The sequence below is a fragment of the Caretta caretta genome, chromosome 20 (genome assembly GCF_965140235.1).
Source record: "Caretta caretta isolate rCarCar2 chromosome 20, rCarCar1.hap1, whole genome shotgun sequence".
Lineage (NCBI taxonomy): Eukaryota > Metazoa > Chordata > Testudines > Cheloniidae > Caretta > Caretta caretta.
Genome location: NC_134225.1, coordinates 22,119,582 through 22,140,876, shown reverse-complemented (window position 1 = coordinate 22,140,876; position 21,295 = coordinate 22,119,582). Strand labels below are relative to the sequence as shown.

At 49.3% G+C, this 21,295-nt stretch overlaps 1 protein-coding gene across 4 annotated transcripts in view; it reads left to right on the top strand.

Moving 5' to 3' along the window:
• Positions 1-21,295, top strand: part of RFX1 (regulatory factor X1) — a 52,254-nt gene that overhangs the window by 7,957 nt on the left and 23,002 nt on the right. Inside the window, exons 2-7 of one of the 4 annotated variants that reach the window (XM_048832086.2) lie at positions 1,730-2,048; positions 8,460-8,569; positions 9,172-9,255; positions 14,636-14,731; positions 18,452-18,547; positions 20,072-20,167. In XM_048832086.2, coding sequence (XP_048688043.1) covers positions 1,778-2,048; positions 8,460-8,569; positions 9,172-9,255; positions 14,636-14,731; positions 18,452-18,547; positions 20,072-20,167 — 753 coding nt within the window. In that variant the 5' untranslated portion in view covers positions 1,730-1,777. The remainder of the gene's footprint in view (positions 1-1,729; positions 2,049-8,459; positions 8,570-9,171; positions 9,256-14,635; positions 14,732-18,451; positions 18,548-20,071; positions 20,168-21,295) is intronic. The other 3 variants (XM_048832088.2, XM_048832087.2, XM_048832089.2) reach the window with 3 other exon arrangements.

Sequence of the window (21,295 nt, the reverse complement as noted above, 5' to 3'; positions counted from 1 at the left end):
TGCTTTACAAATATTAATCAATCCTCAGTGGTATCCCTGTTTTACAGATGGGAAAACCGAGGCACCAAGGGCCAAAATGACTCAGCTGAGCTCCTCCAGTTGACTCCATTGATGGATTGGAAAGTGGGACCCAGGAGATCTGACTTCCAGGCTCCTGCTCTTACCCTTAGATCACACTAAGGCTGACAGTCAGGATGGTGAGGTTCTACGAGGCTAGAAGGCATTGTGGTCTGGTGGGTAGAGTAAGGGACCAGTTGGAAAGAAATCTAGATCTGGTCCTAACTCTGCCACTGACTCATTTGTGTGTGCTTGGGAAAAGTCACTTCTTCGCTCCATGCCTCAGTTTGCCCACGTCACTAGCATCTCCCAGAGGCTTTGAGATGCCTCATTAACTAATGCTTGTAAATTGCTTTAAGATCCTCAGTCCAAGAGTGCTTGGGAGTGTCAAGGGATTATTGTAGACTGGAGTCTACCACCATGGGCTCGTTTGTAACATGAACATGCTCAGTAACAGGAAGTGTGATGTGTGTCAGGCGTAAGAGTGAGCGCTCTCCTTCTCTAATATATCTGAGGCCTGGCACCCTTCTGATGATCGGGCCTGCTTCAGACCTTCAGATTTCTAATAATATTTGACTTTTGCATAGCACTTTTCACTGCAAAGCTTCTTGTAAACCCTTCAACATACACCACCAATGAAATGCAGCCACTTCTGGGGCTTAGAGGGGCAATCAGCGGGTGCACAACAGCAAAAAGAGGGGAAATTTTGGCCATGAATCAGAGACTCTTTTGAAAAGTGTCCTGGGATGTTTCCATATCCGCAGGAGCTGACGGGACCTTGTTTTAGTTAAATTTTATCCATGAATCTCCGACACAGTGAACTGCACAGGACTCAGACTCACAAGGGGTGAGCTGGTGATGCTGTCAGAACCTCCAGCAGGCCTGGAGACGAAATTCTGCTCTATTGATGTGAATCTGTGTATTTACATCAGTGGCACTGATTTGCAGAATCTGGTCTAGTGGGTTTCGCGTCTGAGCACAAAGCTATCCTTTCCCATGTGCTGGGCCAAATCCAGCCATGGCGTAAGAGGAGAGTAGCCCCTGGGGTTGAAGTTGATCCATCAAGGGGAAGCTTGATCGTTGGTTATGTGGAAATGAATGCAATTTCCAAACTCCCAGCTTCATTTGGAGATGCAGGCACTCAGCACCTCTGGAAACTGGGCCCAAGGCGCCTCAAGTTGGGCACCCACAATCCGAGGCCACTACCAAAAATGCCAGCTTAAGGGCTTGCTTCTCCTCTCCCTCATGCCCATTGACTTTGATGTAGTTACTGCAGATTTCCCTTAGTGGACGCGAGAGCAGAAGCAGGCTGATCTCTAATTTCAGTATGGTTAAAAAGGGTATGTTGTAGTGGTGCGGATTTGGGAGATAATTGACGCAGCTTCGTAAATTGCATCCAATCATAATGTGGGGATTGGTTCTGAACAGGCTTCTCCAGAACCCTTACTTTTCCAGGCCTGTTTCCGCAGAGAAAGATGAACTCTGCTACTGCTTTTTCCTGCTGTAATTGACTGTAATTAGTTATTAACCATGGGGTATAATTAAGTTATTGCTTAACGAATAGAACAGCAGGGAGCTGTTTCTATCCCCAGATCGCTTTGCAATTGATTAATTGGTTTTTTTTCTTTCTTTTTTTATTTTGTTTTTTCCTCTTTTTTTTCCTCAACAAAAGGAAGCAAAAAAAAAAGCCTTATTTATTATCATTTTCCCCACTGTTGGTATGGCAACACAGGCGTACGTTACGGAATTACAGGCAGCTCAGCAACAGTCACAACAGCAACAGGCGCAGCAACAGCCGGCGACGACGGCGACAACAACGGCACCAGCAGCAGCCCAGCAACAGTATGTAGCGGAATTGCAAAGCCCGCAGCAACCAGCCACTCAGAAACAGTATGTCTCGGAAATCCAGGCCCCACAGCCACAGGCTCAGGCCACAGGCCAACAAACTCCAGCACCAGCCCCGCAGCAGTATATCATAGTCACAGTGTCCGGTAAGTCTGGGAGGAGTGTGGTGGGGGAAAACCTCATGGCTTCTCACATGTTATGGTTGCTCCTTCAGCCTGAGTGGTTAGTTAACGTCAGGGGCCTTTCAGAATTGTTTAGGCTGAGGGATTGATTATAGGAGCCAGGTATATTCTTGGTTTATCTTGTTTATTTCCAAAAAAATGTCCAGAGTGCTGTTTTCTCTGACCATAGTAACAAACAGCAGCAGGCAATTTCCTCCCTCAGAAATTCCCATGCCTGAGCCTCCGGTGAGCTCTGTGCCCAAGAAGCTTAGACACTCTGCCTCACCTCAAGGTCACACTCACACTCCTGGCTGTTTCTTCCAACACACACAGGCAGCAACCGACAGCCTAGTCCCTGTGTTTGCAACCAGGAAAACCACTCGGCCCATACAACTTAGCTCTGATCTACCATGTGACCCAGTGGTTTGGGCAGTAGCTTCCATGTTCGCAGCTGTCTCTGCTACCTAAAGGGTCTTGATTGTTTCTTCTTTTGGGCCTAAAACTATGCTTGCCACAAACATAAAAGTTTTAGTGAGATCTGGGATTGTCTTTAGATACAAGATTAACTGCTAACCCCTTTTAGCAGAACATTTTGTATGTTTATTCCAGTCTTGCTCCCTCAGGAGACCATTGACTTCAGTGAGAACAGGATCAGGCCCAGACGTTTATGTCATCTGTCTATGGACACAGCCTCCGGATACATGTATATAATTGAAACAAATATCAATCACCTCTGCCTGCAATAGATGGGCATGAACTCCTTCTTATCTGTTTTAGGTCCTTCTATGACCTGGATCACCACAGTATCTGAGCACCTCACAGTCTCTGTTGTATTTACCCTCAGGCCCCCCGTGGGCAGCAGGAAAATATTTTTATCCCCATTTTACAGATGAATAACTGAGGCCCAGAGAGACTAAGTGAGCTGGTGAAGTTCACACAGGGAGTTTGTGGGCAGAGCAGGGAATTGAACTGGGTCTCCCAAATCCCATGCCAGTGCCTGAACTACTGGAACCATCCTTCCTCTCTGCCTGATCTTCCCTGTCACACTGGCCTCTTGCCATCCTCTGGGTCAGTACCAGTAATATGGCTCTGCAGGGAATCTCTGTCCCCAGGAACAGCTGTGCAGCCCCATTGCCTTTGTAACCCCCTCAGAATTGAATCAGCAATTCTCTCGATGAGGCATGAGCCACAAGAGACTCTACTTTGCTCTCCCAGAGCTCTCTTGGCTCCACAGGGCTAATCAGAGTGAGAAGCAGCCAAATCTGACTGTTGCCTCTACCGGTAGATCCTGCCTGAGAGGTAAGAAGGAGCAATGATCACTCTTCAGAATAGAACACGCGCTTTAAAATAAATCCAAGCTGTGGAACAGGCTCAGGTAAACAGAGGCACCTTTATACAGTGATCTGGAGAGCTGACTCTCCACTGAGAACTAACCATACATCAAGAGACTTTCAGCAAGAGATGGACTTATTCCAATGTACTGCTCCTATTGAGAATGTCTACGCGAGGCTCCTCCTTTATCATCTCTCGACAACTCCAGATACAGATGTACTCGCTTTTCAAGTGAAAAGATAATAATGTAATGCGACCAGACTGCAAACTCCCCCTGAGGTCAGGGAGTCAAGCCAGGTTCTTTCCAGCTTACGCATCATCAATTCAGATTTGAATTTGGAATTTAGTGTATTCCGTTGGTGATGCACAAGTTAGAATAGAATCCAGCTCATTCTCCCAGGACAGGGTTTCCTCTTCAGGTCTAACAGAAACAAGAAGTCATAAAAACGTAGGTTAGTCACTGTAGAACCTATCTATTACGATGGCTGTGTACTGTTGTAGCCACATTATTTATTGGTCTAGAGCCAATCTATCCAAGTTTCATAGATTATAAAGCCAGTAGAGACTGTTGTGATCCTCTAGTTTGACCTCCTGTATAACACAGGCCATAGGACTTCCCTGAATTAATTCCTGTGTGTACGAGAGCAGATCTTTTAGAAAAACATCTAGTCTTGATTTAAAAATTGCTAGTGATGGAGAATCCAGCACAGCTCTTATTAAATTTTTCCAGTGGTTAATTACCCTAACTGTTAAAAATGTACGCCTTACGTCTAGGCTGAATTTGTCTAGCTTCCAGCCATCCGAGCTTCTTAGACCTATGGCTGCCAGATTGAAGAGCCCATTATCAAAGTTTTGTTTCCCATGCAGGTACTTGCAGGCTGTGATCAAGTCACCCCTTAGCCTTTTCTTGGTTAGATTGAGCTCCTTGAGTCTATCACTGTAAGGCAGGTTTCCCAATCCTTTAAGTCATCACTGGAGTAGATGAATGGTGAGTAAGTAGAGCCGCTTGAGTGCTTGCAAGTTTGTTAAGATGCATTAAGAACTGAACTCCATCCATAAATACCACAATTTGTACTGGGCTATATTCTAGTTTCTGTCTCAGAAGGCAGGTGTGTGAAGGCCCTTTGTCCCGTGAGATCATGCTAAGAAACCCTTACAGTAGCACGTTCTTGTGATTCAGGCCAGGGTCTGCATAAGCAGTAGAAAGAGATGGGTTAATAGGCGGAACATTTCCAGTTAACTCTGAATCAGAACCAACCAACCATCCCTTCTAGATCTAAACATCCCCAGATCAGGAGCAGTCGGTTTCCTATAGAAAGGAAGATTGTTACTAAATAGCTGAGGGCAGGCAAGGAAAACAGCCGGATAATATTCTCGCTGACTTCAATCGTGTGTTGCAGAGTTGCATGAAATATCATCCAAAGAAACTGGACAGCCTGAGATAATAATCAGGCTCCACCTAAGCTGTTGAGAAATCTCTTGAGCCTTTTGATTCATGTTCCGGTTGGGAGTTTTAACAAGATTGTGTTTTCCTAGCAGTGGAAAGTTTAATTGGAGAAGGTGCTGGGTTTCTAGCTACCAAGCCACTCCCTGTAAGGTCTTAAGACATCCATCTACAACCGAAGCTGGAGTTTATCTTTTTGGCAGACTTCCCCCAACACTTCCCTCCCCTCCAGTTCAGTTCCATTAAGGGCTATCTGCAGACGCTAGGTTTTAAATCTGGCTCAGATTTTATTCAGAGAAAATTCGTTGTAATTCTCAAGGGGGAGTGTGAGCTAAGGTAGATTTTCCACCGTGCAGACCCTGTCATAATAGATTGACCCTTCTGTTTGCATCCTGGAGTGATGCAGGCTAGAGATCTGCCACAAGTCTTATTCCTTCTAGTTCCCTGGCATAAAGGCTAAGATCCTCACCAAGTGTAGATTGATGCAGCTCCATTGACTTCAGCTGGAACTGTGGGTGTCAGCATCTCTGAAAATCAGGCCCCAATATTGAGTACCTGGCTGGCTAGAGGCTAGAGGGGGTGTGTGAGGGGTGGTGCATAGCCACCTACACCTCTACCCTGATATAACACGACCCAATATAACACGAATTTGGGTACAACACGGTAAAGCAGCACTCCGGGGGGGCGGGGCTGCACGCTCCAGTGGATCAAAGCATGTTCAATATAACGCGGTTTCACCTATAACGCGGTAAAATTTTTTGGCTCCCCAGGACAGCGTTATATCGGGGTAGAGGTGTAATTAGTTAGAAGACATCGGTCTCCTTCACTCTTCCAGAAATCATTTCCTACTGGGCCAGCTCAGAGCTGTGGCGATGAAAGCCCCTGAAGCTGGTCTTGGGAGAGCAGTCATCCAGTTCCCTGCTTTGCTGCACTGTGAAGGAAGTGAGCATGCCTCTCTCGGGCATCACTTCTTTCTCCTGGGACGCCATTAGGGCACTCCAGGCGCAGCTTTCTCCAGCGCCTATAAGCAAAGTGAACAGCGCCGTACCCAGAGGGGGACCCTACCTGGGAGGTGCTCAACTCCATCGGGAGAGAAGTTGCCAAGAGGTGCTGAGCCTCTGCAGCGGCCACTGACTGCTGCCCTCTAGCACCTGGCGAGATCTGGTCCATAGTCAATAACACTGACCCTGGTGCAATCAGACAAGCGTCTCTCTCTCCCCACCAGTGTAGCAGTGGAAACAGTTCTAATAACACAAAATGCCTTGTAATCCCAGGAACCCACGCTCTGCTGCCTTTAAAAAGGGAGCGAGAGAGAGAGAGAAGGAAAGCAATAATAATGAAAGGTTTACCTACCATCTGGCCTTTAGGTGAAGGAGGAGGGGTGGGGGTGGCTTGATGCACAGCTGAGCAAAGATCTCACCACCTAGAAACTTGTGTAGGGGCTGATTTCTTTCTGCATTCATCTCCCACTTAATCTAATTGAAATGGGCATCAATATGTTTGCAGACAGCGCAAAGAGCTGGTTTTCCCTTGCAAAAGTTATGTAGGCACCTGGATCTGAATGGGAGTTAGGCGTCTTAATACCTTTGACGTTCATTTCCCCATCTGAACAGCAGAGGTAATAATACTTATAGTTGCCTACCTTGCAGGGTAGCTGTGGGGCTTAACTCAGGTCCCAACATGCTTTGTAAACTTACAGTGCGGTCGGATCAATGGCTGTTGCAGTTTTAGGCACATTAGAAATACTCATCTCAATTGGAGCAGCTGGAATTTAAAGGGAAGGAATATGATAATAATGTAACGTTTCTCTCAGGTCTTTGATCACGACCTGCGCGCACACACACAGACTCACTGAAATGCACCTACCTCTGGGGCAGAGGGTTGCAGCCACTTATTGATGAGTGGCGAGGGCAGGAATTTTGGTCAAAATGCTTTACAGAGCATCTTCCACAAAATAAAAAGAACCGTCCCTTGTTTTTATCTAGCGCTTTTCACCAGTAGATTGCATAGCATTTTACAAAGTAGCTCACTGTCATCATCCCTATTTTATAGATGGGGAGACTGAGGCAAAGTGAGTCACCCAAGGTTGCTCTGTAGAGCAGTATCAGAGCTAGGAAATGTCCCAGTCCTGTGCTCTGTCCAGTAGGCCACGGCACCTCCTTTTTAACAAACTAGTGTGATGACAGGGGGCACTGTGCTGCTGGATGGCATGGGGGAGCCAGTGGAATTGGATTTTCCGAAGGCTTTTGACGAAGTTTCACCTAACCGATCACTGTCCAAACTCCCGACGTCTGGGTTAGGAAAGAAGGGGCCAGGGCTGCTCACTGAAGTCCGTGGGAGTTCAGGCAGATCAGTCGAAGGAGGTCCTCCGGCTTTGGAAGCTGCATCAGAATCATTGGGGGTAGCAGTGCAGCTGCCTACGTGAAAAGTAGATTGCAGGAATCAGGCCTGGCTGCACTAAGACGTTTTTTCCATCGTTAATGTCTCCGATTCTGTGGTGTGCAAAGTAACCAGCACAAATATGGTTACTATCAAGTGCCAGATACTCTGCACATTACCAATGCTAGGGCCCCGCTCAATTGTTCAATAAATGCCAGAGCACCAGACACCATATGACCCATCGTGCAAAAGCTTCCTCAAAATCCATCTCCACTGGTCCATGGAATCATAGCTGTTAACGTGGGAAAAGGGCTTCCCGCTTAGCCACTCCTGCCTCCCGGAGTTCCCAAGCTGGTAAACCCATCGTTACCCTTGATTTATTCAAGCGCCTGAAGGAAACAGACTAATTCACCATCCTGGAAGGTCGCTGAGCTGTTTTTTTCCTACTCTTCTGTTGATAATGTCAAACGAGACGCCCATGAAACGTGATCTCCTGCTTCTCGATTAGAATCAGCCCCAGATGAGCTCCCCCTACTCCTCCCTGGAAGGATCAGAGGGTTGGGATTGCACCTAATAGCATGGGGATGTTTATTCTAAACCAGCCTCACTGGAGCTTTGGTGAGAACTGGCAGGGATTAGGTGGCCAAGGTTCCTGGTTATAAAAGCCTTGGGTCTTTTATTACCTGTCTCGCAAGGAAGGGGAGCAAACACAAACGCACACCCCTGTGCCCACTGCACCATGTCTTACGATTGTCTCTGTACAACTCCTTGTGATCGTAAGTACCTGGCTTGCTTTGCAGGGAATGTCTTTGCGTTAAGGATCCATCGAACAAGCAGACTGTATCAGAGGCCTCAGTCACCTGTTTTCTCACTAGTTTTTGGTAGAGGCGGTTGCTGGGTTTTTCTTTCGGTTAGAAGCAGAGGCTGAAATTCACACCGGGTGCTGAACAGTAATCAGAGGAGTTATGCCTGATGGCAGAGAGCTCCATTCTGCATGTGGGCATGAAGCTACTGAGCCACGGGGTTGGGAGTCAGGACTCCTGGGTTCCATTCCCAAGTCTGGGAGCTGTATTCCCGTCCCAGCACTGTGACTAGAACCCCCCATAGGTCCCAACACCAGTCCTGTGCTCAGTCCACTTTGCAACTCCCTTGAAATATACAGGAGGGATTTGGACACCTTTTCCGAATTGCCTTCCTCAGACTTTTCATGTGACCTTTTCTTCTCCTCTTCCGAAATCCAGAAGGTGCCATGAGGCCCAGTGACTCCGTCTCTGAGTCCAGTCCGGGCTCGTCGGCCACACAGTCTGGGGTGCCAACCCAGGTGGTGCAGCAAGTCCAGGCCACGCAGCAGGTAGGTGGACAAGCAGGCGATCTTCCTGGGGGCAGCTGGGTGCTGTTAGACTTGTTGCAGGGGAAATAAATCAGGCTAGAATTGGGCTCCTTGGATTTGTTTGTTGCTTCTGGGCCTGGTGAACAAAGTAACCAGCTCTATCATTCCAGCTGAAATCATTTCAGCTCTAGTGGTCTAGGGCAGGCTGGGGGGCTGTATGTCTGAATTCTGTTCCGAGCTTGGGGGCGGGAAGTGGGAGCTAGTGGTTAGAGCAGGGGGCTGGGAGTCAGGACTCCTAGTTTCTGTTCCCAGCTCTAGAAGGGGAGTGTGTCTCGAAGTTACAGGGTTGGGAGGACCAGAAATCAGGACTCCTGGGTTCTGTTCCCAGCTCTGTCACTAAGTTACTGTATGAATTTGGGCAGGTCGCTCCCCGCTGTGTGCCCTAGGACCAAACAGGGCTGATGATACTTCATCCCCTTTGTGAAGTGTGTTGATGCCCTCTGCTTCCAGGTTCTTTGTTAAATGCTGGGGCCTGAGGATAACCGGCGAATGCCTGGGTGCTGTTGCTGTAATCACTCCTGCTTCCTCCATTCACCTTGAACTCTGGGTGTTTTGTTTGACAGAGGCTGTTGGTTCAAGCCAGCGTGCAGGCTAAGCCACCGTCGGTATCCCCCCTCCAGCTAACAGGTGTGCAAGTGCCCCAGCAGGTAAGTGATGTTTCAGAAAGCCCCAGGCCCTGTGCTTTTCCACGCTTCCCCCCCGCAACTCCCTGTGCTTGGCACTCTTGCAACTCACAGCGTCCCCGTGTTAAACTGCCCCCCGAACATAGCTGTAGGCCCAGCTCCCTCACTGCTCGCTGAGTTCATTCGCACACCGAGAATTAGCAGCCTGAGGGTCTGACCCTCCTTTACCTTCAACCAGCGCAGAGCAGGAGTAACTCCTCCGGAACGATGGAGTTCCACCGCTGTAAAAGCCCGAGGAAAATCTGGCTGCATGAGGGGCACCTGATCGTGCTGACCCAGGGAAATAACAGGGCTTCCGCGACACGCCATGTTAGCGGCTAGGAGATTAGAAGTTAGAGATGGGCAAGAATCATTCAGATCAATTAATCCAACTTGTGCAGGGGAAGCTTATTGTTGAGTGAGATTGGGGTCCAGATTTAGTGGTGCCTTAAATGGGGTTGCGTGTTGGATGTAATGCTGGTCAGAAGACTGGATGGAAGTGGGTTGGATCCAGGCCTCATTGACATCAGTGCAGGGGAGCTGGAACAATTTGTATAGTGGGGGTGCTGAGAGCCATTGAACCAAACTGTAAACCCTGTATATGATGGAAATGGCTGAAAGCCGGGGGGGGAGGGAGCCCCCCCAGCACCAGCATCTCTGTGTTAGTGGCTAAACGGTGGATTGTCTTACATGGGAGCAGGATTTTACTTAGCTGGTGTCAGGGGGCATGAAACAGGAAAAGCAAATCACAGGAGGATGGACAATCAAAAAAGCTCTGCCAACTCATTTATCTTCCCTGTCTGTTATTTGCTTTTCCGGCTACTTCCCCAGGCCTTCCACCCCCTTGATGTGTAATTGTCATGCATTTTGCATCTCTCTGCTGTGTAATTGTCATGCGTTTTGCACAGCACCCTCTGTTGTTCCTACATGTCACAGGGCCTCACAGCTGCTGGGTGAGTTCTGCCTCCTTTGTACTAATCTGACTCAGCCACTGATGTGTGTAATTGACATATGTTTTGCATGCCCACTGAATGCCAGAGGGGTTTATAGCATCTATACCGGATTCTCCACTCACTTTGCACCCCACGTAACTGACGCCATTATTTATGGCCCTGTCTGATTCTGGATCAGAGGCCTTACTGCCCTATCTTATTCCAGGTCTGAATGTAGCCCTAGGATTTAAGTGGTAACTGGACCCATTGGGCTCAATTAATCCCTGGTCATATAGGGCCAGATCCAACTCTCATTGACATCAATAGGAGCCTTTTCACCTACTTTAATGGGAATTTAATCAGACCCTTTATGGAGTGCTTGGGTTACTTGCTCCCAGCATTGTTCTCACTGGAATGCACAGCAGCAAAGATGGCTCAGGCATCAGAAGACGCAGAGGCTCCTCCTGCAGTGCCGGCAAAGGGGGAGCAGGGCTGTTTGGCCTGTGGAAGGGACCTTCTAAAAACAGTGACCATTTCTTAAGAAAGGAGGGTGGTCATGTGATTAAAGCACAGAATCAACACCCAGATGTCAGAAGATCTGGGTTCCATTCCCGGTTCACCCACTGACTGTCTGTCTGGTGGACTTTGAGGGCATGCAAGACTCCTCAATTCTATTCCCAGCTCTGGGAAAGGAGTGGTGAGTGGTCAGAGCAGGGGGCTGGGAGTCAGGACTCCTGGATTCTCATCCTGACTGTCTCTGTGACTTTGAACCAATCACATACTCTCTCTACCACTTAGTTTCCCAATCTGCAAATCCGGGGTAATTCTTACCAACTTCTCCTGGGGCAGGCAGTATGAGTCAGAATAGTATGGGGGATGCCCTCTGACAGAAGGTGCTATCTTTGTAAAGCATTACATTTGTAATGAAGATGCAGCTGTAGTCATATGGACAGGCATCTGGAGACTGCAAGAAGGTTTGTGAGTTTCTATCATCTAGCACAGCTGACGGGGCACTAATCACGCACTAATCATGATCTAAACAATGATTTAATCCATGTCTGGGACAGACTGGAGCATGCCCAGCACAAGGGAGACTCAGTTCTGTGCAAACTCTGGTCCCCTCTGCCTCTGGCTTTTCCTTTTCACGTTTAAAAAAAAAAAAATGCCAGGCAAGAAGTTGTCTTGCCTTGAATTTATCAGTGATTGAAACTCATGTGGATTTGACAGCTACGCACAAGCAGTGGGGTTGCAGACACTGAACTAGGCAAGATTAAGGAGAGGAAGCAACATTCCCATGTTCCCAGTCCGTGGTTGGTTTGGCAGCTTCCTTCCTCCTCATGAAATTAATAAAATATATCCTAAAGCAGTTCACAGACTACACACAGTAGCACTGAAATGCAGCTGCCTCTGGGAGATAGCTCACAACCAGATGATACAGTGGGAAACTTTGGCCAAGGACAGAGTTAAACGATCTCCCTTAGAAAAGAAGCACATCATGAGATCTTTCCTATCCCAGCACCTCTGTTTAAAAGATGTCGTCTAAAAGCCCCTGAAGGATTAACATTTAAATAACCCCTGGATTTGGGTTGCTGAGATATTTCTAGTCTGAATTCAGACCCCAAATCTGTCGCCTCTGCTGATATCGAGGAGAGCGACTCCTGTGTGATGATTCTTCATACCGAACCTGCCAGGTTAATGGTGGGAGCATTTGCAGCAATGGTGGACATTGCTGGGCATGGCTACAGTGCTTTACAGGAGGAAAAGGAAGTTGCAGCTAGCACATCACATGGAGACTCAGAGTCATGGAAATGTGCAGCTGGAAGGGACCTCGAGAGGTCGTCTAGTCCAGCCCACAGCACTGAGGCAGGACCAAATTAACCCAGACCATCCCTGACAGTGGTTTGTCCAACCTGTTCTTAAAAACCTCCAATGAGGGGGTTCCCCAGCCTCCTTTGGAAGCCTGTTCCAGAGCTTGACTATCCTTGCTAGAAAGTTTTTCCTAATATCTAACATAAATCCTTGCTGCAGATTAAGATGATGCCTTCTTGTCCTACTTCAGTGGATGTGGAGAACAGCTTATCATTGTCCTCTTTGTAACAGCCCTTAGCATATTTGAAGACTTGCCTCAGGTTTCCCGCCAGTCTGCTTTTCTCCAGACTAAACATGCCCAGGGTTTTTAATCTTTCCTCTTAGGTCAGGTTTTCTAAACCTTCCATCATTTTTGTTGCTCTCCTGTGGACTCTCTCCAGTTTGTTCACATCTTTCTTAAAGTGTGGCACCCTGTAGCCAGGACTCCAGCTATGGCCTAACCCATGCTGAGCAGAGCCGGACAATTACCTCCAATGTCTTAAATGCACACTCCTGCAAATACAGCCCAGAATGATATTACCCTTTTTCACAACTCCATCACATTGTTGGCTCCTATTAAATATTTCATTTGTGATCCATTACAACTCTCAGCTCCTTTTCAGCAGTGCTACCCTCTGGCCAGTTATTGCCCATTTTGTAGTTGTGCATTTGATTTTTCCTTCTTAAGCCTGGTCTTGTCTTTACTGAATTTCACTTTGTTGATTTCAGACCTGTTCTCCAATTTTTCGAAGTGGTTTTGAATTCTAACCCTGTCCTCCAAAGTGTTTGCAACCCCTCCCAACTTGGTGTCATGTTCAGATTTTATAAGTATACTCTCCATTCCATTATTCAAGTCATTAATGAAAACACCGAATGGCACCGGTTTCAGGACAGACCCCTGCAAGACCCTAGTAGATACGTTCCCCCAGTTTAACAGCAAACTGTTGATAACTACTGAGGATGGTCTTTAAACCTGTTTTGTACCCATTTTACAGTAATTTCATCTAGACCACATTTTCCTAGCTTTCTTATGAGAATGTTACTTGGGACTGTCAAAAGCCTGCCTGAAATCATCTCCTAAGCAGAACACGCTACAGAGGAGATCTGTGCTTCCCAGCTTCTGCTGGGTTCTATTCCCTATTAGATCTATGATGAGGTTCTGATGTTGATTTACAGTGACCCTAATGGGTCAGACCTCCTCCATCACAAAGCCTTCTCCATAGCGAGATGTCAGGGTGAGTCAGCGCTCACCACGACGCCAGACAGATCAGAACCCTACAGCCAATCGCGCATGCAAAGATTTGGACAGAGTCTTGGCTGTCTGATCTGGACAGATCTTACTGGAATTTGAAATCGGTGTGTAGTGCCTAAAACCTCAGTGATGGGCTCTTCAGACATGCCAGTTGAGGTCCATCTGTTTGGACTAGCATGATGAACACTATAGCAGGAAGAGAGCCTGAGACACAAGCCCTTCTATTAGAGCTTAACTTTGTATATTCACTAATGTTTTATCCAATCAGATTTTAAAGTCCCAAGTGTTGGGGCTCCCACCCCTCCCTTTGGAGAGGCTCTTCCACAGCCAGGTCTCCAAGCCAAGATGCTGTCCCAGACAGTTTCCCATTATTCCTAGTTGGCCCAGCTTTCACGCCTGCTTCACAGTACCCTGGGTTAACCTTTGTCTGTTTCGGCTAACATTCTACTTAGGAATGACCTGAAAAGCCTTTTCCTGGGTAATGAAGTTGCCTTGACAGTGCAGTGCTAAAGGAACTGCAGATAACCTAAAACCACGTCTCAGTTGTCTGCATGCCGGGCTGGTGAAGAAACCACCTATCAACTGGCTGCAAAGATTTTCTGCATGCTGGCATCTCCTGAAGGTGGATCAAGGAGAAGAGAATGGGACCCAAATGCTGCATCATGCCTCCAGGTTTTGGCGGGTTGCAGTTGCATTTGGAAAGGGAAATAAAAAAATCCTTGGCCAGTGTGCATGATGGAAGGCAGCCATTCCTCAGAGCTACAAAAAGGAAACGCAACAGAATTTGCCCCATTGCATTTTATTTTCACTGACTCAAAGAAGGTAGAGATGGAAGAGCCCTTAGATCCTTAGTCTACCCTGTTTCCCAGCCAGTGTATTTCTCGCTTTGCTTTGTTTGTCTAGTGTTTAAAATCCCCAAGTAATGGCACCTCCCCATCCTTGGGACACAAGTGGACAGCCTGTTTGATATTGGCCAGACACAAGCAGATGAAGGTTTCTGCTCCCCAGGGAACCAAAGAAGTCGTTTTGGTTTAGGCTCGGTTCTGTTGGCAAATCCAGATAAATACTGAACATGCTGAATGGAAATTGACTGTACCTGCGAGTACTGTTCCTAATGACACTCTGGCTTGGGCTGTGCTGGTGAGTATTGTTACCCAAAGCCAATGCAGCTTCACTTACACTCTGGACTAGCGCCGGCTGCCCGACTCGGGCAGTCCTCTGGACCAGCGCCGGCCAGGACCAGCCCTGCTCCCCAGCGGCCAGCAGAACTTGGCATTGCTCTGACTGCGAGGTGGTCATTAACCAGGACTTCTTTTGTATCATCCCTTTGCAGCGGCTGGTGGTGCCGAGTACTTCCCAGGCTAGCAAAGGAAGCCAAGTCTCGTTGGCTGTGCACAGTGTTCAGCAGCAGGTCCATTCTCCACCTGAGGTGGGTGGCGGGATGTTGGTTCCTCCCTAACCTGGGGAAAAGCATGACCAGGTGCCTAGACAGCCACAAAGCGGGAAGATTTGTTTGCATTGCTCTTTGTCGCTCATTATTTACCCCCCTTTCAGTTCACCACCAGCATCCTTGTCTCATCGCTGCAGCATTTCACATTCACAGCTAGACATCAGCCTCTTCCTGGGGAATGATTCAGCCACCCCACTTGCAAGTGTTTAGCTCTGGGTTTATGTTTTGGCCCCAGCTCTGGCCCAGAGTTTGACCCCAGATCCTGTCCAGACCTCAAGCCAGGGCAGGGGCATGTTCAAGGGATATTTGTTTGATGGTTTAATGATCCCCATTGCATCTTGAGTAACTGGCAGGTCTGGAAAGCTGCTCTTGGTCACTCACAATCACGCGGCATTGAGCATTCGGGCTGAAGTGTTCGTTTACAAGTGACGGGGCTCAGTGCAGGGAGAACCGGCCTGCGTTCGACAGGTCTGGCTAGATGAGCTAATGGCCCCTAGGGATCTAGGCTGATCTTGGTTTTGACACAGGAAGGGGATTGGTGGGGGGTGCATGAGGCACGGAGGGGGGAATCAAGCCACCATATTTTGTGTGTCCTTGGCATAGACTCACCATTCTGGAGCACCTCCTCGTGGCAAGATCTGGCATTGCAGCTCCTCTGGAGTTCAGGGGTCTGTGCAGTGACTTGGCCCTCCAGCCAGCTCACACTGAGTGCCCCAGCCCTTCTGGGGTAACCAAGGCCCAGCTCAAAGAATGAAAACTTCCCCCCTTCCCAGGTCCCACCCTCCAGAGTCTTTGCCGCTCTGCAGAGTTCTTCTGCGCTCTGTGACAGAGTACTGCCCCCTGGGCCTTCTCCCTGGAGGCCTGTCTCCTCCCCAGCCACTAAGCCTCAGACTTCTTCTTCCCTCAGGCCTGCTCTATGTATCTCTGACTGCCCTCTCCCTTCAGGGATAGTCCCAGAGCACGAGCTGCTCCCTGCAGATCCCTTTGTAGTTCCATTCTCAGAGAGCAGAAAATCCCTTCTTCCTGTCTCCTGGGTCTCTCCTATTGGCCCTGCAGTCCTTCCTTTATAGGGCCCGCCCAGCCGGTTTCTCCCCAGCTGGGGCTAATCCTTCATTGCCCTCCAGATGCCCCAGAAGGGGCTAATTGGGCTGTCAGTCTTCCTGTAACCCTGTCACTGCCAGTGTGGGGTATACACAATCCTCATGACCTAAAGGGACATTGGCCCAGATCCTCCATACAATGTAGGCACTTCACCCCATTGAAATCAGTCAGAGTGAGGCTCTTGCGCACCTTTGAGGGTCTGGGCCTTTGTCATGCTCCGCACCTGACCCTGCGCTCTGTGGGGCTGTCCTGTTGAACTCAGCAGGACCCTTGTGGGGAGTGAGGGCTGCAGGGTCAGACCCTCAGGATCTGCTTTTGGCACATTTTAGTGCAGGCCAGAATGTCCTAATGATGTGTATAAATGATTGACCGTAAAGCTGTTTGTTAATAAATGTAAGTAACTTCCCCTGCTATATTTGCACAACTTCCCTCGCACCCCCAGCCTTGTGGGGGTTTGTGGCCGGAAAGGGCAGCTGGCAAAACAGAGTCTGCTTTCACTTGCTGTGCTGAGCGAAATAATGAAAGTAAAGTAGGACTCCTGGTTTCTGTTCTCAGCCCTGGAAGGGAGTAGGGTGTAGCAGAGCAGGGGGCTGGGAGCCAAGACTCCTGGTTTCTGGTATCAGCCCTGGAGCGCAGCAGGGTGTAGTGATCAGAGCAGGGGGCTGAGAGCCAGGACTCCTGGGTTCTGGTCTCAGCCCTGGAGGGAAAGGGAGTGTAGCAGAGTGGGCAGTTTCTACAACAGCTGTAACCCAACAGCTCTCAGCCCCCTGCGTTCTCATTGACTGCTCCCCAGCAGCTCTGATGGCCCCTTTCACCCCATTCACTCCCTTAAGGGGCTGGTCCCCAAGGGTGGTTAGGAGCTGAAGGACATTTGAGGATCTGGCCCTGCTTCCTAGCAGCTCTAACTAGCACTGTTCCCCTCCCGCTAATACAGAGTCCAGTGAAATCAGAGGTTTGCCCTTAATTTTTTGGGGAGGGGGTAGGGACGGACCAAGATGTTTCTTGTTCTGCTTCTGCTCCTGTTCTAAAGTGATTAATCAATCAGGGACTTTGGTCCAGACCCTCCCAGATCTTTAGGTGCCTAACTCCCATTGATTTCAGTGGGCATTAGGCATCTGAGCACCTTGCAGGAGCTGGGACCGGTAAGTGTTTTTTGCAATTTACTGACCTTGTGTGTGAGTAAAGTGACGTAGCTTCCATCAGGACCAAACCTGGGGCTCTCTGGAAGGTCCCCACTGTGCCAAGGACTCTCAGGGGCCCAGCCGATGAAAGGAATCTTTGTAGGAAGAGGCAAAATGTTACGAAATTCTTCCCAGTATTAACAACTCAGAGAAGGACCTTTGGCAGCGTGTGATCTCTTAGCGTGGCAATGTCTCTTTTGTCCATCCTGGTTTTTACACACCATAGATGTGCAGCAAATTTGTAAGGAAGAGCTTGCTAGCAGAACTGGCAAGGGGTGAGCTTCCCTTCCCTTCCCTTCCCCGCCATGAAGGGAGTGATTGGATGGGGTCACATGATGGAAGCACGTGACTCAGACCCAGTCCTGTTGGCCTGGGACATATGAAGGGAGCAGGAGTTCAGGCCAGGAGCAGGGAGGCTGCAGTACAGTTGTGCTAAAGGAGGCAAAGTGCTACTTTAGAAACCACAGTTGGGAGCAAATTATCAAGCGTGAACTGAGTGCTCACCACTGCAGGACACTAGAATAGCTAAAGCAGCCCCAGCCCCAAGGAGTGTTGCCTAGTGGTTAGAGCTTTGGACTGGACTCAAGAGACATGGGTTCCGTTCCCAGCTCTGTTGCTGGCCTGCTGGGTGACCTTTAGCAAGTCAGTTCATTGCTCTGTGCCTCAGTTTCCCCCACCAGTAAAATAGGGTTATGCTACTGACCTCCTTTATAAAATGCTTTGAGATCTACTGATGTAAAGCGCTGGATAAGAGCTAGGAATTATTATTATCATCACTTTTTAAAGCTAGGCAAAGATCAGGCAAGAATGCTCTTGGTGATGCAGGGGATGACAGCAATATAGAAAGGAAACGCTCTTTTGGTTACACATTCTGAATTAACTTGTGGAACTCTCTGCCACTGGATGTTATTGGGACCAAGAGCATAACTGGATTCACAAAAGGGTGGGGCATTTACATGAATAATAGGAACAATTACATTAGATTGAATAACGAATAGGCGCAAACCCTGCCTGAGAGGTGGTAGGAAGAAACATCCCCTTTGAAGCAGCTGTGACTGCTTGCTATGGAAGATGGGGTAGTGGATCCAGGCTAGCACTTCCTATATTCTTCACATTGTCTCCCCGGGGGAGGGGGGAAGGGTGGCATCACAGTATCGGTGCTCTTATCTACCCACTTCCTGGGTTGATGTCACTTCCTGTTGTTCCTGTCTTAACCTGCATGCTTTTCATCTGTTCCACAAAGCACCATCCAGATCTGGCAGCTAGCAAAGTCAACCCTCAGAACAGCACACGGCTGTGGGTGGTGGGGTTGGCAGAGCCAGGAGCTCCCAGGAGGGATCTGAAACAGGAAGGAGGGGGTATGTGTTACTCCTTCCCACTAAGCAGCCGATAAAACACCACCTCCTTGTTTTTCCAGCACTCCCCTGTCCAGAGCAACAACTCCACTGCCAAACCAGGACAAGTGCAGCAGCTTCAGGTGCATGGAGTCCAGCAAGTGCCCGTCTCACAAGAGGTGCTGTATGGTTGCAGATCCCAAAGTAACCCCCTCCTGGGGGTTCACCCAAGCCTTGTCTGGTGGGGAAAGAAAAGCCACTGCGGGATGATGGTAGTAAATGCTCTCAAGAGCTTGGCTTTGGAGCTCCATTGGTGTGAGCGTGGATCCCAGATCTGAGATCTAGATTCTATTATAGTGTCCCCATTGCAACAGCTGCCCAATACAATTTTAGCATCTTTTCCCCCCAGTAGCAACTCACAGCTGTTGAGGTTTCAAAGAGGCAGCAGCTCAGACCATCTCTGCTACCTAGAAGCAAACATGAACCTTGCAAAGTTTTGTTATTGGCATGCAGATACAGTCCAGGCAACATCAGAGTTATGTGGCTACTCACGGGCCCCAGCCCTGCCCTGTGGGGCGAGAGGGGGAATTCAGTCTCCGGGGTCTATTCCATCTTTGGTGGAGAAGCTGCCCTCCAGGAGGGCTCTTAGCACTTCTAGCGGTGCCTGTTTGAGTTAGATGAGGACACTCGGGGGTATAAATGGTGGTGACTTGAAAACTGATCAAAGCAAATACTTTCTCCCACAACACAGAATCAGACTGTGGAACTCCATGCCATAGGAAGTCATTGAGGCTAAGAACTTAGCAAGATTCAAAAAGGGACTGGCCACTCCTATGGATAACAAGAATATCCAGGATTGGAAGAGATGTTACATTTCCTGCCTCAGGGTTTAAGCCAATCTCTGCCTGTTATGGTCTGTCTACACTGCAGAGGGGAGGTGTGATTGCAGCATGCATAGACAAACCCGAGCGAGCGAGATCAAAACAACAGGAGCAGCGAAGCCACAGCACGGCTGGCAATGGCCATTTGAACGTGTAGCCAGGGTCCTGGAGAGGCAGAACTAGCCCATGCCACTGCCCATCCTGCCACAACTTTGCTGTTGTTGGCACTTGAGCTAGCCTGGGCACATCTACACACGTTCCAACCCACACGTCCTGACTGCAGTGTAGACAGACTCTTGAGACCAGACTGAGAGAGAACGTGGAGCAGATTGTCCAACATCTGCTTCTGGAGGGTTCTTACGCCTCCCTCGGACACATCTGGTGCTGGCCTCTCTCTGAGGCAGGACGCTGGGCTGCTCGGCTCCAGCCTGGCCATTCCTATATTCCTAACTCATTCCACCCAGGAGCCATCAGGTAGGAGCAGCTGTTGGTTACTACAAGCTTGGGCTGGGCTATAAGTGACCCAGGTAGCGAGTGCCATCAAAGCAAAGACGGCCTTTCTGGGTCTCTCTGTTCATTGCCTTGCACTAACAGACCCCTTTGTTGGCAGCCTTAGCACTGAGGCCAGAGAAATGGAGCTCCCCTCTCACCCCAGCGATTGCTCTGATGCAGGGCGGTGTGCATGCACCAGGGCACGTGCCCTGCCTGATTGTGATCTCCGATAAACAGCCTTGGACTCTCTTGGGCTGTCAGGTGGCACCTTTCACCAGCACGGATTTCACTCCAGGAGGTTGTTGATGGCCTGTGTGTTTGCCTCCACAGCGCTCGGTCGTGCAGACCACCCCCCAGACCCCGAAAGCGGGCACAGTACAACAGCTGACAGTGCAAGGACTCCAGCAGGTTCACGTCGCTCAAGAGGTAGAGCTTTCCAGTCACGTAGCGAGCTGCCTGGGGGCTGTGCCCTTCGGCTAGTTCTGAGGCAGACATCCTCTGCCCTCAGCCGTGGTGCTCCTGAGCTAGACCGACAGTCGTCTCTTTGCAGAGTAGCTGATCCCAGCATGGGCAGAGAGTTCAAGGTCAGAAGGGACCATTAGATTATCTGGGCTGACCTCCCCTGGAGGAGCATCTCTCACCAAATCAATCCCTGGCCACTGCAGGCGTGTCTCGCTCCCTCCTATTCTCTGCCTCTGGCACCCAGTTTCTGATGGCTGAACCACCTGGTCTGACAAAAGTCACTGGGCTGAATGGGGGGGGGGGGGGAGGTGTGTCTGTGTCTGCATGATGTAATGGCCTGTGATGTACAGGAGATCCGATTGGATGAGGTCATAGAAATAACACAGGCCATGGAATTTCAGCCAGTTTCTCCTGTACTGAGCACACTTCCTGGTTTGCTGGCCACACTTTCAGAGAGGGAAGAGACCTGATAGGTCCCGTCCAACCCATTCCCTTGGCGGTCCATGCCCTATTGGTCCCTGTTCATCCAGGCCATTTTCCATTCTCTGAGCAAGGGAGCTTCCAGCCTGTGCTTTTCTTCCCATTACTTGTATTGGGGGTAGACCCAGGGAGGGTGGTAAGGGACAGAGTTGGCATAAGAACCAGTGGGGACAAACTGACCAGGAATAGATTGAGGCTGGCTATGAGAAGCAGGTTTCTGCCCCTCACAGGAGGCAGGGTCTGGGACAGCCTCCAATAGGAGCAGTGGGGACAACAACGTAACTCCTCTGAAGGTGGTGTTTGCTCAGCGTGTGAATGGCATGAGGTGACAGGGTGGCCTGGACATGATGAGCCAGGTGGTCCCTGCCAGTCTTGTGTTCCCATTACCCTTCACATCCCCTAAAGAGTTGCTCTGCCCCCCCCTTGTTTGTCCCCACCGGATACACCTAGCGCTGGGACAAAGGAAGCTCTGGAAAAGCTGAAATCCCCCACCCAGGCTTTGGTGCTAGATGTTTGGTTTTAAGATGCTCTAGGACTAAATCCAGCTCCTGCCTCTGCATAGCCAGCATGGTCTAACTGATCTCATTAGCCCCCCCGCTGGGGGAACCTGCT